Here is a 17,034-nt window from a genome sequence, read left to right on the forward strand (position 1 = left end):
CATGGTACAAGTACTACTAATAAAATAGTGCAATCATAATAATAATGAATACAATACTGTATACAGTAAAACTATTTGGTGTCAGTGATGCACCATCAATACTCAAAGAAGCCAGGTCTTGTTCAAGGTCATAAGAATGGGGGTAATCTTTGATTCATGGAATAGAGCAGTGTTTCCCAAACTTGACCCTTTGAAGATGTATGGACTTCAACTCCCAGAATTCCTCAACCAGGCATACTGGTTGGGGAATTCTGGGAATTGAAGTCCATGCATCTTAAAATAGCCAAGTTTGGGAAACACTGGAATAGAGTCAGCGGTGTCAAACTGGTGGCCCAAGGGCTGGATGCATCACGCGTAGGCCACACCCACCCCAGCTCTGCAAAGGGAAAAAAGTTGTGAAACGTCACGTGACGGCAACGTGACACAGCGAATTTGATACCTGTGGAATAGATAGTTCAAAAAGACAGCAATCATCAGAGAAAATCCCTGCTAACAAGCCCTCTCCTGACTGCCTTTTGATAGATGGGAACTTTTAGCAGGTATCCTTTAACCATTCATGTGGGGCAGGGGTGGGTTCTACTTACCTTTTCTACTGGTTTGCAACGGGATCGCGTGTGCGTGCTTGCTTCGCTCGTGCACGTGTCTTGCTTCTGTGCATGTGCAGAAGCTTTGCGCATGCGCAGATTGCTTCTGATGACGTCAGGGTCAATGGGCAGAGTCTCCCACCGGTTTTACTACCGGTTCTATAGAACCAGTCTGAACTGGGGGCAACCCACCACTGATGTGGGGCCTATCTGTACACGGTGGTCTCTTAGATTCCCAGGTCCAAGCCATATAGGGCTTTATAGGCAGCAATCAGCATGTTGCACTTGGAAACACAGTTGCCAGTGAAGCTCCAGAAACATCTTTGTAAAAGGGTAGTTTTGTGACTTGATCAGTGAACACATGGACACTGCATTGTGGTACAACTGAAATTTCTTGATGGTATTCAAAGTCTGTCTCACATAGAACAAATGACAGTAATCTAGTCAATAGATGGCAAGGCATGAGTGACTGCCCTCAACATGTCCTGTTCCAGACAAGACTGCAACTGACACACCAGCTAGAGCTGAAAAAAGGCTTCCTAACTACAGCATTCACCTGCTCTTTTAACAGTAGCCATGAGTCCAGGAGAATCTACAAATTGCAAGCTTGCTCTCTAGGGGAGCATATACATGACAGCAAACATTTTTTAATTGTAAACTTCCTTAAAGCTGTGGTTTCTGTTTAGAATCTACAAACAATCATTAAATAGGGTCTCGATCAGTGGTGAAATCCAAATTTTTTTTACTACCGGTTCTGTGGGCGTGGCTTGGTGCAGCTTGGTGGGCATGGCTTGGTGGGTGTGGCAGGGGAAGGATACTGCAAAATCTCCATTCCCACCCCACTCCAGGGGAAGGATACTGCAAAATCTACATTCCCACCCCACTCCAGGGGAAAGATACTGCAAAATCTACATTCCCACCCCACTCCAGGGCCAGCCAGAGGTGGTATTTGCCGGTTCTCCGAACTACTCAAAATTTCCGCTACCGGTTCTCCAGAACCTGTCAGAACCTTCTGAATTTCACCCCTGGGTCTGATTCAGTATCTTGCACACCTCAGTCCAACTGCTTAGCTATATTTGCCCAATGGAAACATAAACTATATTGTAACACATCATAACACAAATAGTGAGTTCAAAGTATATGCAGATGATGATGGATCAAAGGTTACATTTAAAAGCTCATATATCTAAAATTCTCAAACAAATTAACTTTGAGACATCCTAAAGGCAAAAATAAGGAATGTTCTATCAGTTCAATTTGTGGAGTTTGAATTTCTTTTCAACATTTTTAATAGTTATTATTATTTAGATTTATAGAGCTGCTAAACCAGAAATAATAAGTACAAATTCAGAGGTGTGAACGTTGTAAAATATACATGAGTCAGTACAGAAATGCTAACCTCGTGAGGAAATAAACAAAATTCCAATCACCCATAACTCCAAACAAATTTTTTTATAATGTTTGTTCCAGATAAACTCAGTAAAGGAAAAGGGAAGAAAACTGTAAGCTTAATGATTGGTAAGTCCCTTAGTCCAATTCCTTATCCTGGACAAGGTTTGGGTACCCATCACCTCCAACATCCAAAGGACACAAAAAGCTTTGGAAATTAGATTGAAGGATTGGTTAGAAGACACAGGAAAAACACCCCTAAAAGGGGGGTGGGGAAAACCTGGAAATAATAAGCCAGAAGGGAAAAATCAGACTCGATCACTTTTAGGCGCCTCACGGGCTGGGGGAAATGTAATCTTCGGGAGAACCTGTATTTTTCCAGAGCTGCTTCTGGTGCTCCATGTATGTATGTATGTATATATATAATCTTCTCATCATTCCTATCACCCATCTCCTCTCACTTATGACTGTATGACTGTAACCTTGTTGCTGGTATCCTTAAGATTTATATTGACTGTTTCCCTATGACTATCATTAAGTGTTGTACCTTATGATTCTTGATGAACGTTATCTTTTCTTTTATGTACACTGAGAGCGTTATGCCCCAAGACAAATTCCTTCTGTGTCCAATCACACTTGGCCAATAAAGAATTCTATTCTATTCTATATATTTTTTTAAAAAAAAATCATCATCATCATCATTGCGGGACGATTTTCACCTTTCTGACGCAAGGGGGCGCTGATCCTCGCTTGAGCCACGCCAGTGCCCGAGAGTACGTGACAGCTCTCAGGTCTACAATGAACGCCGGCGAGCGGCGGGGGAAGGGGGAAGACCAGCGAGACTACCCCAAAATCAGGAGGAAAAAGAAGAGCGGTTTGCACCGCGTTTACGGTCATTCCAGGACGCCCTCCGCCTCCTGACCCCGATCCACCACCCCCACCCCTTCTCCGCTGGCCATAGCCGTCCGCGGCTGGGGGCTCGCGCTCAGTCCTCCTCCTAGGCATGCCCTTTGTGACTTAAGGGAATTCACCGCAAGGTACCGTGCCCGCTTTTGTTTCTTTCCCCTTTGGCTGCATGTGGGGATGTCCCTTCCCCGCCCCCCTCCGCCTGCGGCGGGCACGGGCATCGCCTTCTGCTCTTTGCGGGCGAGAAGTAGCGACCGGCAGCGGCGGCACCACCCCTCCCAAAAGGAGATTCCCTCGTTGCGTGGCGTTTGTGGCAGCCAAGAGCGCCGCTTCTCCTGCCCGCCTGCCGCGCGCGTCGTGTGTGTCGTCTGTCTCCCAGATAAAATGCACCGCTTGGGTTGGCCCTGTTAACTGGAGAGAGAGAGAGAGAGAGAGAGAGAGAGAGAGAGAGGGACGGAATCTAAAAAAAAACACAACAACCCAGCAACGCTTCGGCAGGGAAGCCCCTTCACAGAGACCGCAGAAGAAGACAACTATTCTTCTTGGTGTTTGGCCTTAGGAGGAGGGCAGGCGGAAGGAACCCACCAACCCATGCTTTTAAGCCAGCGGAGCGAAACCCCTCTGCACATTCTCGGTAAGGGAACTGGAGACACAATAGTCAGCGTGTCAGCTGTGCAAGCTGAAAGAGTCGTGCCTGTGCACAGTCCCTGCTGTTACGCACCCGTGTGGCATTTGCCATTGGAAGGGGTGGATTGATCAAAAGCTATCCTCTTCTGTGGAATCAGGTGTCCTCCGGTCATTGCTATAATAAATCCGTTTATTCTGCTCCTGCAATAAATGCAAATGCTGTGCCTAAATCCTCAGAGGGATGCTGGGCATTTGCTTCTGTGCATCCCTGCTTGGTCAGTTCGTAAGGATTGTGCGCACTGTGAGAGGGGTCACAAATGACTCTTCCATGTAACTACTGTTGTGGTGCTGTTTGGACTTCAGAACTTGAACGTTCTGAAATGAAAGAGGTCATCGGGCATGTTTGGTGGAGCTGTAACTTGATGTAAAGTGGTTGTGGCAGCGCCTGTGGTCAGATGTTGTCAGATTCTGGCTTCTCTCAGGGCCATCCAGAAAGCAAGTTTGTTGAGGATTGTGGTCCACCATCATGAATGGTATGGGCACAGGCCCCACACCCATAGCATAAACAAAAATGTTGGGGCCTTAAGGGCATCAGGGATGAGAAGTTATCCTGTGCACCTGTTGGCCAGCATTAGGGATATCTTGAAGTACTTTTCTTCCATGAGTAGCAGAATTGTCTCGATGTTCACAAAGTGCTGAGAAGAAATTGACAGTCTTGTGGTTTGGTCTCTTGGAGGAGAATCCCACTGCTGTGCCACATTCAAGAATGACTTGCGGGCATTTTCTTTGTTCAATACTGTTTTCATATCCGAGATTTGAAAGACATTCATTCCCATTCTTGAGAAGAAAGGTTTGCTGAACTCCTTCTGGACTATGAGTAAAGCATGACAATAACCTGATAGATTTAGTTTACATTCATGCACACAGCTTCATGTTTCATCTCATGGTTATTCATGATATATACTATTAAATAAAAGATGGGGGGGGGAATCTCCCTTTTTGCCTTTTGCTCTCTCCTCTCTGAGCTTGAAAAATGCATCTGGCTGTAAAAACAACCATTTGCTTGGGTTCCTATAGCAAAGAAGCAAAATGCTTCCATATACGGAGCAATAAAATTGTGTATCCTGGAGCTAACCATTGACAGGAAATAAAAAGTATTTTTGTTCGACAGATTTTCCACATCACGAGAGTTGAGAAGGCAATTGCTGTTTTCGTTAGTTCTGCAAAGTGAGAGGATTAAAAACTTCCACTTTTCAGCAGAAATGGGACTGGCAGCTGAGCAGTCAGGTGGTTCCCTCCTTCAGAGTTCCTTATTGGCCCTAGAAAGTCGTCATTCAAAAGAAAGTGCAGAATAGGGCTGAAAAACTGGAATAATAATGAGGGGAATCTGCTACAGCTTTTCTGCTGTTTTTTATTATTCCAGACAGGTGGAAAGCAGGAACACTGGCTCCTTTTTCTGAGCACACCTGGCAGCCACTCAAAAGAGACCCAATTTTGCCAAAATAAAAAGTACCAAAGACAGACCTACCAATGAAGTGTGAAAATTGCACCAAAAAGGTGAGTCTTATTTTTATTATTTATATTGTACAACAGTCCCAATGCACAGGTACTGGGCAAAAAACCTTTCACCAGGCTCTCTCTCTCTCAGCCTTCTCAAGGTGGTTATGCTGGGGAAAATACAGGAGAGAACACTAAGTATGTTCTTTTGAGCTCCTGAAAGAATGCTACAATGTAAATCTAATACATTCATACATAAACAAACAAACAAACCTGTGTACCTTTTGAAAACAAGTCCAATGGAATTTACTAAAATATATTTACAGATAAACATGAAGCTTTCTGCTCTTGTGGTGGTTGTTCCTCCTATCCAGAAAGAAGTGGGTTCTGATAATTAAAAGTAACCTATCTGGACAGAAAATACTTGCTTTTAATCTCCAAAACTTAGCTTATGAATTGGAGAAAAGAATATAATTGATGGCTGGGATGAGAATAATTTTAAACCAACACACTTATGGAATCTTTTACTGATCATTACTATGGTGTTCAAAGTGGTGCAAAGGTATAAATGTGCATTTATAGCATGAAATGATAAAAAATAGATTGCATTTCTACTCTGTTCAGTTGTCTTCCCTATGCTGCACCTTCCAAGAATCTTAGACTTCAACTTACATAGTTTTCGGCTGGTATAGTCATACTGGCTGGAAATTATAGAAAGATTTGGGAGATAACAGCTTAGGAGAAGTTGCTGTATATTTATGGTTTCTGCATACACTGTAAATAAGAAATAAATAGCATCAATGCTTTAGCTGTTTAATCTGAGAATTTCCATGAATTTCATGAGTTAACTTCTTCATTTCTATAATGTTTAGTATTGTAATTGACCAGAACAGTACACGGTCCTTTTTGATGTTAGGACCATATAGTTAATAGTTAATACTATTTGGAGAAATTTGGAGAGTTTTTTCTTATTGAGTGGGGGGGGGGGGACAAGCTCAGATTCTATGTGTATATTGTATGCTGACCTTGCTTTTTGTACCCTGTTTTCCCCAAAATAAGACATCCCCTGATAATAAGCCCAATTGGATTTTTGAGCGCATAGCAATAAGGCCAAGCGCTTATTTCAGGGTTCAAAAAAATATAAGACAGGGCCTTATTTTGGGGGAAACAGGGTAGTTCTAACTAAGCTAAATAGCTTATCACAAATGCTGTTCCTTCAGTCTCACCACTTGTGTGGATGGGGTCTTATCATTTTGTCCAGATTGTTAAGAAAATCCCTTCTTTTCCCCCTGCCTTTCTTAAACCTCTTTTTGCCTTATGTGAGTGGGACATATTATTAGAAATAGTTAATGTGTACTACGTTTTATTTATCAGGATGAAAGTGGAAAAGTTACATTAACCAACTGATCAAATTTGAAAGTTGGTTTCTGTATCATTAAAAATACCGTAGAAAACAACTAGCACACAGACTGTTTTTGTTCCTTTCCTTAAAAAGAATTAGTGCTGCATCAAATGTAGATTTTCAGTTCAATTAATATTATAAATCCATAATGTTAATATAAATTTAATATATTAAAATACAGAAGGATGATACATTCCAGTAACTGACATGTTTTTTAAAGAACTATATGTACATTAATCGAACTAGAACCAAGAGCAACAGGAGGTGCATATCAAGTGCTTGATTTCCTTTCTTTTTCAGACTTCTGTTGTACTCAGTATTGTTATTTGCTCTAAATTTAATTTGACTAGAGTGAGGGATTATTCAGAAAAATAATGGAGGCGAGTAGTAATTAAAACAAAATACTGACAATATGACCTTATTCCAGGAGGTACACATTTTTATTCTACTTCTTGCAGAAAACGGAGGTTGCCAAAGTTCATTGACTTTAACTACTTTAGGCAACTGTTTTATGTGGTGGATATATTAGGTAAAGGTAAAGATTCCCCTCACACATACGTGCTAGTCATTCCCGACTCTAGGGGGTGGTGCTCATCTCCGTTTCAAAGCCGAAGAGCCAGCGCTGTCCAAAGATGTCTCTGTGGTCATGACTAAATGTCAAAGGCACACGGAACACTGTTACCTTCCCACCAAAGGTGGTCCCTATTTTTCTACTTGCATTTTTTAAGTGCTTTCAAACTGCTAGGTTGGCAGAAGCTGGGACAAGTAACAGGAGCTCACCCCGTTAAGCAGCACTAGGGATTCAAACCGCTGAACTGCCAACCTTTCGATTGACAAGCTCAGCATCTTAGCCACTGAGCCACCGCGTCCCTTTTGGTGGATATATTATACATGCAGTTTTTGTAGAGGTTTCAGAACAAATATATCTGTGCTCCTTTTTAATTATGCTGGTCCTTTGTTGTTGTTGTGGTTTTGTAACGAGTTATTTAATTGTTTAGATTTCGGGACATAATTTATACTTCAAGAATAATCATCATTTTTGACATGTACTGTATGTTTTTTAAATTTTACCTTTGTGACAGTCCTGAGAGCTAATTAATGATTTGGCAAAGGCAGGAACTAAGGAGTTTCATGTTTGAAATCAGCAAGTTGTCCACCTCCCAAAGATCTTAGGAGTTTTATTATAGTGGCTGTTAACTGGCAATCTTGTACATTGGAGTTACTGGATCTAGACCTCAGTTTTCATGTTTACTGCCATTGGAGACAGAAAAATATTTAGTCTATTTCCTATCATCTGGATTTTTTCCCTTTTATTTTTTTCTTTCTGTTATCCCTTTTGAGATGGCAGCAAGTCCTTTATTTTATTCCAGTGGATTGCTCTGAAGCTAAGTATGGTCAAGTCTGGTTAGTACTTAGACGAGAGACTTCTATTAAATTCCAGACCTGTAGAAAACATTCCAGAAGAAGGCAGCAATAACCCATGATATTGCCAGGAAAAGTGCAAGGTTGCATCTGCGTATGTACCAGAATTCAAGTTCAAATTGATGGTATCTTTGCCTTAAGTGCACTTTGCCTTATCAGTAGTATTATATAAATTATTAGCCACATATGTTGTTTGGTTAAGTTTTGCTAGATATATACAGTTCCCATTGGGTGATCCCATGGACATTTTTTTCCATCCTCTTTTATTCTACCTCAGGTGGGTTTGATCAGTGATTGTGTTGCTTCTGAACAAGTGATGTTTTATGCTATGTTTCAGGAATGTAGTAAAAAACAGAAGAATGATGATCCACAAAATGCAACAGTTGATGTTCTCAATTCAAACGATGAAAACAAAGAGGTAAATCCATTTTAGATGAATCTCTGAATTGCATTGCTCCCCAGACAGTTTAAATTAATCCTGACTAGGCATTTCTGAAGGTGGCTGAAATGAAGATAACCCCCTTTCTCCATTAATTTCAGCATTTAGTTGCAACATATTCTTGTGATTTGCAGCCAGCATGCTGCCAGCAGTTTAATAAATTCTAGTGCAGCAGTTAGATTTCTGAATGCCAGACTATTGAAAAGATTATAATTCTGAAGAATTCCCACCATGCTACGATCCTGATTTTCCTAATCATACATTTCACTCTAATGGCTTGCTAAAGATTAATGAAATTATTCTGCATTTAAAGGAAGCTCTTTGGAAAAAAGCATACCCAGAATCCAATGGTAATATTTAATGCAGTACAAATAATCTTTCTTAATTACTTCACTTAATTCTCAATGTAAATGAATCTTTAAAGTCACAGGAATTAGTCTCAGCTCACTGTTAAGATCCTTCATAATCTAAATATCATTCACAGAACTATTTGCTGTTGTGGAGAAATATGTGACCAGGTGGCCTAAGTAAATGTTTTCTTGCTGCCTTTGCCCACTTGCCTCTCGCAGTGCCCCAAATTTATGCCAACTACAGTTTTTGCCTCCCTTTGCTCGGGCATGTGGCCTTGATCTTCTCCTTAGCCTAGTGTGAGATAATGTTAAATCCTCCTTTGCTGTATCAGGGTTAAAGTGGTCTTTTCCAAGGTCAGCTTCAACATGTGTAACTTGGCAGCTTTGGAAGGAAGTCCTGTGGGAACAAAAGCCATAGAGACAGGATAGGGATTGGTAACAGAGATAGCCAATTGCATACCAGTGGAGTATGAATTGATTGAATTGAACTGAACTGAACTGAACTGAATAAATGAATTTAAGGTTTCTAACCATTCAAGGATTGGGGGAAGAGAATCTTTCAAATTGTCATTAGAGAAACGTTGCTAGGATTTTATTCAAAACAGACATTGATTATGCAGTAAAGAAAGAGGATTATTTCAAAAAAGAAACTAACCTTACTAAGATATGATCTTAGCCTTCATCTGAATAATAGCATTCAAATTATAGAGGTGAAACTAGGATGAAAACTTTCCACTTTGCTTTTCACTCAACCAGTCAGTTTTTTTCCAAAAGCTGAGGGGAACCTAAATTTGATTAAAGTGGAGGGAGTAAAATTAGAGAACCTACAGTTTTAATTAAGGGCTGTACCTGCTTCCCCATAATTCAAGTGTTACAGACAGAGCACTTACCTATTGTGTGGTACTTAATTGTGCATTACTTCTTATTTCAAGAATAACTGCACTATTTTCTTTTTTTATTTCATCGTTACATTTTCTTGATGGATTTTTTTAAAAATTTATTCATTTCCAGAAAAGTGAATTCCATAAGTTGGCTAATGCTAAAATATTCCTTAGTGACTGCCTAGCTTGTGACAGTTGCATTACAGCAGAAGAAGCAGTCAAAGTTTACCAGCAGAATCCAAATGAGTTCTTCCGTGTACTGAACCTTAATAAGGTAAAGGGGATGATGTTTATATGCTTATACATGCCCAGGAAGTTTTCTGCCCTAACATGTCACTCTAAAACATAGTGAGTGGTACATCCAACTTCTTGTTTTCTTTACTTTGCCTTCTGTTTCCTACTTTTAGATTTTATTCTCCGAGATCTTTCCTTAAAAGCTGTTCTCAATTTTTTGGTACTTCTTTCCATACTCATATTATAGCCAAACATCTGTTACTCCTTATATTCAAAACTCTTCAAATCCATTGCTTCTAATTAGTGACTTCTTAGTGCTAAAAAGAACAATGTTGCTAATGACAATCATCGTTTTCCCAGGCATACGATTTGGATGGTATTTTTAAAATTCCCTTCTTTTTTTTAATACCATCCATCCAGTTTATCACTAAATCTTCTGGCATCAAATTTTGAATAATTCTAAAGTCTATCTTTTTATTTCAATGCCAAAATTCTGCTTCTCTTATTTCTTTCTGTGTTATTGGACAGACGAACAATTGATCTCATTTGAAATCTTTTCCTCTCTTTCTGCTTGTTACTGCACAACAGTTTGCTTTCCTTTTTAGCCTTTACCCTGCATCCTTTTTTCTTCCTGCATGCAATGTGGAGGGCCTTACCCAATCAAATGCTTTCATTTGTTTACTCTGCCCTACCTTCTTTCATTCAGCACACCCAGGCTTACGTACTTCTATTAATCTACCTCCTACTCCCTCTTTCCTTTTCTAATCCAAAAAAAATCCTTTCCTCCCCCTACATTGGATATATTTTTTCTTTGGCCCTACCTCTATTCAGAAAGCTCATTTGATTAATCTTGTTAAATTATTGTTTATTTAAGATTGAAGGGGGAAAAAAACTATTCTCACTTTACTTTTTGATTCCCCATCACATTTTTTTCTGCTCTCTTTGGTATAGTTTCCTCTCTTTAAATGTGAATTTGTGAGCAGGTTTTTAATTGTGAATGTATCTTCTGAATATTTTATTACGCACACCTTCCAGTGCTGGGATTTTATTTGTTTTCTATTATTATTTTTCTTATATATTATATTGTCCTGATTTGGCTATTTATTATTATGGGGATGTTTTGTTTTTGTCTCATTCTAACTCAGAGGTTTAATTGCTTTAGTAAGAATTGGCACCAGATGTAAAAAAAACCAAATTAATTTCTGTATGAAGCAACATTGCCTGATGTAAGAAAGCCGTGTCTTGTATAAGCTACACTCTAAATGTTTGCACTTAACACACCCGTGTGTTTTATTTTGCTTTCCAGAAGTGTGATACCTCAAAACACAAAGTATTGGCAGTGTCTATATGTCCTCAGTCCTTGCCTTATTTTGCTGCTAAATTCAATCTCTCAGTAACAGAAGCAGCTAGGAGGCTTTGTGGCTTCCTCAAAAGTCTTGGTAAGTTTTTCTATTAGATGAAAAAAGAAAGGAAAGCTGAAGACAGCATTAAAAACGGTTGTTTCTTAAAAAAAACATTGTTGCTTCCTTAGACGTTTTTTATAGCATGTGTGTCAGAGTACAGGCAAGGATTGCAAAATGGTTAAGATAAGTGAGCTGTTTATGGATATGACCACAAATGTTATAAATGGGGATATAATTAGGTAGTTAAGGCAGTAGAGACAAGGCAAGAACACATACAAATCTTTTCAGTGTGTTTTTGTTCATAATCAAGGCATCTAAAAGTTTGCACAGAATAAAAATGTCTAGTATAGAGTTTTAAATCTTTCCAAGAATTGCATATCCCTGGAGATAGTCAACTGCCATGGAGAGGATTAAAGGAAAAAAACAGGATTGTATCTACTTGCCGTCTTTATCCAAAGTTCTAGGCATTTGGGCTGACACCTGGGAAGAGATGCTTCCACCTTGATTGTATAGACCTTGCCCACTGCATTTGTCTGGGGAGAGATGATATAGTTACAACCTATATTCCAGGGGTGTCAAACTTGCGGCATCACCAGTAGTGGGTTTCACTTACCTTTGCTACTGGTTTACAAATGTGAGCGCATGAGCATGTGCAGAGTGTCCATGATGACGTCCGGGCAGGTGGGCGGAGTTACCCACCGCTGCCGCTACTGGTTCACCCAAACTAGGTAGAACCGGTAGAAACCCACCACTGGGCATCATGTTGTTGTCACATGACCTATCGCAACTTTCCCCCCCCCCTTTAGCTAAACTGGGGGTGGGCGTGGCCAGGACGTGACGCATCCAGCCCACAGACTGCGAGTTTGACACTCTTGTTCTATTCAGTATGGAAGGGGACATCATTCGAATGCAAGAACAAAAGTGATCCTGATGTCATACACAGACATTCTTTTACATAAATCAATAGTCTCCTCAGCTTTAAAAAATATTTAGTATACTGCTTGAAGGAAAAGAGGCAAAAGCTACCGTTAATTTGCCAAACTGGCCTGGTGCGCCAGTTGCGCCACTATTTGGACCTAGATGCCCTACGCACGGTTACTCATGCGCTTGTCACCTCCCGCATTGACTACTGCAATGCCCTCTACATGGGGCTGCCCTTGAAGACCACTCGGAGGCTTCAGCTGGTGCAGAATGCGGCCGCGCAGGTTGTGATGGGAGTATCTCAATACTCCCATGTTACATCTCTCCTACGCGACTTGCATTGGTTGCCGGTTGCCCTCCGAGTGAGAGTCAAGGTGCTGGTGATTACCTATAAGGCCCTATATGGTTTAGGCCCGGGATATTTGGGGAGCCATCTGCAGCCAGCAACAGCTGCCCATCGCCCGGTGCATTCCCGCAGAGCGGGCCTCCTCAGGGTGCCGTCGGCCATTCAGTGTTGGCTGGCAACCCCCAGGGGGAGAGCTTTCTCTGTGGGCGCACCTACCCTTTGGAATCAACTGCCCCTGGAGCTCCGGGTGGCCCCCGACCTCCGCTCTTTCTGTCCAAACCTAAAAACCTGGCTGTTTCGTTTGGCTGGCCTGGACTGATGGGCTTTTAATTTTTAACTTTTTAGTCTTAATTGCACTTTTAACTGTTAAATTATGAGATTTGGATTTAATTTCTTTTTAACTTTTTCATTAGATATTTTTTACTGTTGTGAGCCGCCCTGAGTCCAGCTGGAGATAGGGCGGCATATAAATCTGATAAATAAATAAATAAATAAATAAATAAATAAATAAATAAATAAATAATAAACAAACAAACAAACAAACAAATATTCAGCTATAAGTTGGTATCCTAGAAAGCTGTGGCACAGGAAAAGAGGAAATTGTTATGAAACTGAAGATGTGTTGAAAGCTTGTGTTCTTTTTATATTTTACCCAGTGGATGAATCACTATTTAAAAAAAAAAATCTTGCCAGTGAACTTACAAGATCCCAAATTCCCTGCCCTAGCTGCAGATGACTAAAAGTCATACAGACTTGACCTGGGTTTTCAGCATCCAAAAATGGGCATCAGCTTCCCATACAACATGATTTCAGAATTTAAACTGAGAAGAATACAACACAGCAACAAGCACATCTCCATTTAAAAGGATATTGGGAGATAATTGGAAACTTTTGCTCAAGAGCTGCTGTCAGGCAAAACATAATACTAGGCATGAAAGGAATAATATATGGTGTATACTTTGTCTTAGAGCAGCTTCGGAATGTTTCCTGCAGTTTTGTCTTTCAGAGCATAGCATCTCTTTAGAAAAATGCTTTATTTGTGGTCCTCCACAATAGTTGCCCATGCCCTTTACTTCTGAAAGTTGATCTCATGACTATGTATATTCTCCGTCTTTGAGTCTTTTTCATCCTCCATTGCCCTAATGAATGATGAAGAATCCACATAGGGAATGAATCAGTGGTGGGTTGCCCCCAGTTCACACCGGTTCTATAGAACCGGTAGTAAAACCAATGGGAGGCTCCGCCCACTGACCCCGACGTCATTGAAACTCATGTGCGCTTGCACAGAGAGCTTCTGCGCTTGCGCACAAGAGCGCACATGCACGTGAGCAAAGCAAGCGCACGTGCGCGACCCCGCTGTGAACCGGTAGTAAAGGTAAGTAGAACCCACCCCTGGAATGAATGGTAGGAAGGAGAGTAGAACAGCAGGAAGTGGGATAGGCTACAGGAACAACGTATTTAAAGGTTTGATCAAATTTCTCAGTGGGAAGGAAGGTCTGTTAACATATTCTGTAGACTTAAAGATTATCTTTTAGGCTGCTTCTTGGATGGGTGGATGGAGAGGTTCCATTTAAATCTTTTCCATGTGAAAATAAAGGTTCCACGTAAAATGCAGAGGACACATGTCAAAAACCAGCATTGCCTAGAGAAAAAAAAAATAATTCAGTTCTGTAATTGATCTGTTCTCTAGGAGTGCATTATGTCTTTGACACCACAATAGCTGCTGATTTCAGTCTTCTGGAGAGCCAGAAGGAATTTGTGCAACGGTACCGCCAACAGAATCAGGAACAACACGTTTTGCCAATGTTTTCTTCTGCCTGTCCAGGTGAGAAATCTAAATCCAGACAGCAATCTTTGCTGTAATGGGAGATGAGTTCATTCAATAATGATGGAGACAGTGGATTTCCTGAAGTGTGATTCTCTCAATTGCTTTAGTGTTGCATCTATGTATTGGGAAATTAATTTCTATTTTAAAAACATAGCAACAAAGAAACTTCTGTTTTTCCATTAGGAAGATTGGTATCAGTTTCAGTTCTGTAATAGTGCTTGTCAGCTGGTAGCAAATAGTAATAGCAAATTCTGACAGAGGGGACATCCTGTTTGGTTCATTTTTTCCCATTCTTTTCTCTCCGTAATGTTACTCTTTCATGCTACTATAATATTGTTTATAGCACGTCAACATTCCCTAGCTTTCTTGTAATGGAGCATTTAATGAATGTGGTTACAAAAGTAGGCTGATTTCCTGCCACTTCCCTATGGTTTTCTTCCCTTTTTTTTTTAAAAAAAAAAAGCATTGTTTTTCAGTCCTTTGCATTACATTTGTGTCTAAGATCACTGATGTTGCCAAAGCAATTCAAACAAAAAATAGAACAGTACAGAATAGAATACAGAATTGTTATCTAGAATAACAATACAGAAATATTTTAGCAGGTAGACAGAAACCAAATGTAGACGAACTACTATATACTAATTTTCAGGAATGTGTCTTTGGATATCATAAGCAGTAAGAGGAAGGGGAGGGAGGGAGGAAGGAAGGAAGGAAGGAAGGAAGGAAGGACGGACTTTAAAACATATATTATATCCCTTCAAGCTACCGTAAATTCTAGGTAAATTTTGAGCCAAGACAGAATGGACAAAAATGATCAAAGAGGGCCAAACAATTTTATGAGATATATATGGCAATAACACTCAAATTCATAGACCATTCCACATTTGTTTTATTTTAGTATAGAACTTTATAAGGCCACACAATCCTAGAAAGACTGGGTGGTGCATTGAATAGAAAGAACAACCATCACATGCAATTAGTTGCAAAATACAATTAGTATTCCACCTTACATTTTGGCTGGCAAGTAAATAGTTGCTAAGCTTGGAACGGGTGAACATGGATGCTTCAGGCATTACTACTGCAAAGTGTCTTGCAATTTCAGCTGGATATATGTAAAACATTTGCTCAAAACATTCAGCTTTTTGACATTCTACAGAATCAAATCGTGATTGTTATCAGTTTGTCCAACAGACATTTCAGCTGAATTTTGCACCTTAGCTGTAAGACTGTTACCAGAATAGCTGAAGTCTCTATGTCTATGCCTTTCCTCCTCTCCCACTCTTAAGTTAGCACTGGGAGTCCTCATCTCTTTCTCAGTCAACTCTTCTCCACTCCAGTTGGACTGAGGCACAGCTCTGGCTGGGAAGAATGGCAGCTTTGGTTGAAAGCACACAGGACATCCGGTTGTGAATGGCAAACATTGACTTTGAACAGCAGAAGTGCTGTATTTCTATACGGTAACCAGGAAGTGCTCTGGGTCCGGTCTTCAGCTTTTCCATAACTTTCTTTAATTCCATAACTTTCTGGAGTTCTGCCTTGGAGCTGACTCTGCAGAAAAGGTCTGGGTGCTTGTTTCAATAAAGATAAACACCTTCTGGAGCCTGTTCCTTATACACCAAGGCAGTCTGTGTGATCATGCAATGGCAAATGTGTGAAATTGCAAGGCTAGACTTAATACCCTGAACTCTGCTTTTCTTCTTATCAAAACAGATACTTGGAGGTCACTCAATTTACAGAGTGACTCATGCTATAAACTGGTTCTCGTCTCGGCTCATTAAACTTTGCTGAGACTTGTCTGATCAGAAATTATGTGACTTGGAGGCTCTGGAAGCTCACCTTTGATCAGATGAATTATTATAAATGATTTTGGGGACCACCATCTTTGTTTCAAGGAGCCACCGCTGCATTACACATTATATTTTGTTTACATAACTTGTTAACATGTATGTGTTTCAAAATAGTACCAGTGTATTACAACAAAGTCATTATACATAATACATTTTTTTTCACTCTCTGCTAAGAAGCGTTCTATCTGAGAATGTGAAAGGACCAGGAATTCATGTATGTGTAGATATGAGGGGGTGAAGCCAAAAAAAGACAAGACAGGATAAGGAAAAGCAAGTGCATGTTCAGATAAGTTTGGACAGAGGTGTCAACCGGTTGCTGTGGCTTACCCTAGGCTTTCAGAAGGGAACTAAGAAGATTTGCAAATAGGGAAGAATAAAGTGACATTAGTTTTTCCAGATGGATTGAAAGTATCTTCGTGGCTTCTTCTGACCCGAACCTTAAGTAGAGCCTTTACTGAAGAAAGAATCACATCCTCTAAGAATCTTATTTGGTTGTGGTGACTGGGGGTGGGGAAAGACGATTGAAATTTTGCTTCCTGGGAACTGAGCCAGTTTGCAATATAGTTTTTCCTACGTCTCTTGCCCTAACTGGAATTCTAAGTGGAATGCCATTCAGTGCAGTGGAGAATACTTGCCCCTCCGGCAATTTGTTGCTTTTGCCCACCCCTCACGCTCCCACCCTGCTCCTTTTTAAAAAGAATTGTTAAAATGTGATCCTTCAGTCCTGACCAAGATCTGACAACTATATTGGCTTTCCTACAGGGCCTTGTATATTTTTATTTGCTTATTTATTTCTGCATTCTAGGCAGTTTACAGAATAGGATTAAAACTTCTGTTAAAAATAACAAAATACCATCATTCTAAATCTAGAACATTATGGAGGAAATAATGATTGCTATTGCAAAAGACTGTTAAAAGTGTTATTCTTAATGTTAAAGAGGGCCTAATACAGACCCTT

At 40.3% G+C, this 17,034-nt stretch overlaps 1 protein-coding gene across 3 annotated transcripts in view; it reads left to right on the forward strand.

Moving 5' to 3' along the window:
* NARF (nuclear prelamin A recognition factor) overlaps positions 1–17,034 on the forward strand; it is a 28,917-nt gene that overhangs the window by 597 nt on the left and 11,286 nt on the right. The window contains exons 2-7 of one of the 3 annotated variants that reach the window (XM_087887243.1): positions 2,055–2,102; positions 4,930–5,063; positions 8,165–8,245; positions 9,628–9,771; positions 11,038–11,170; positions 14,092–14,226. In XM_087887243.1, coding sequence (XP_087743369.1) covers positions 5,037–5,063; positions 8,165–8,245; positions 9,628–9,771; positions 11,038–11,170; positions 14,092–14,226 — 520 coding nt within the window. In that variant the 5' untranslated portion in view covers positions 2,055–2,102; positions 4,930–5,036. Of the gene's footprint in view, positions 1–2,054; positions 2,103–2,696; positions 3,514–4,929; positions 5,064–8,164; positions 8,246–9,627; positions 9,772–11,037; positions 11,171–14,091; positions 14,227–17,034 lie in introns of those variants that run through there. The other 2 variants (XM_087887244.1, XM_087887245.1) reach the window with 2 other exon arrangements.

Source organism: Pantherophis guttatus, chromosome 2, assembly GCF_059756535.1.
Source record: "Pantherophis guttatus breed Tessera chromosome 2, ASM5975653v1, whole genome shotgun sequence".
NCBI lineage: Eukaryota > Metazoa > Chordata > Lepidosauria > Squamata > Colubridae > Pantherophis > Pantherophis guttatus.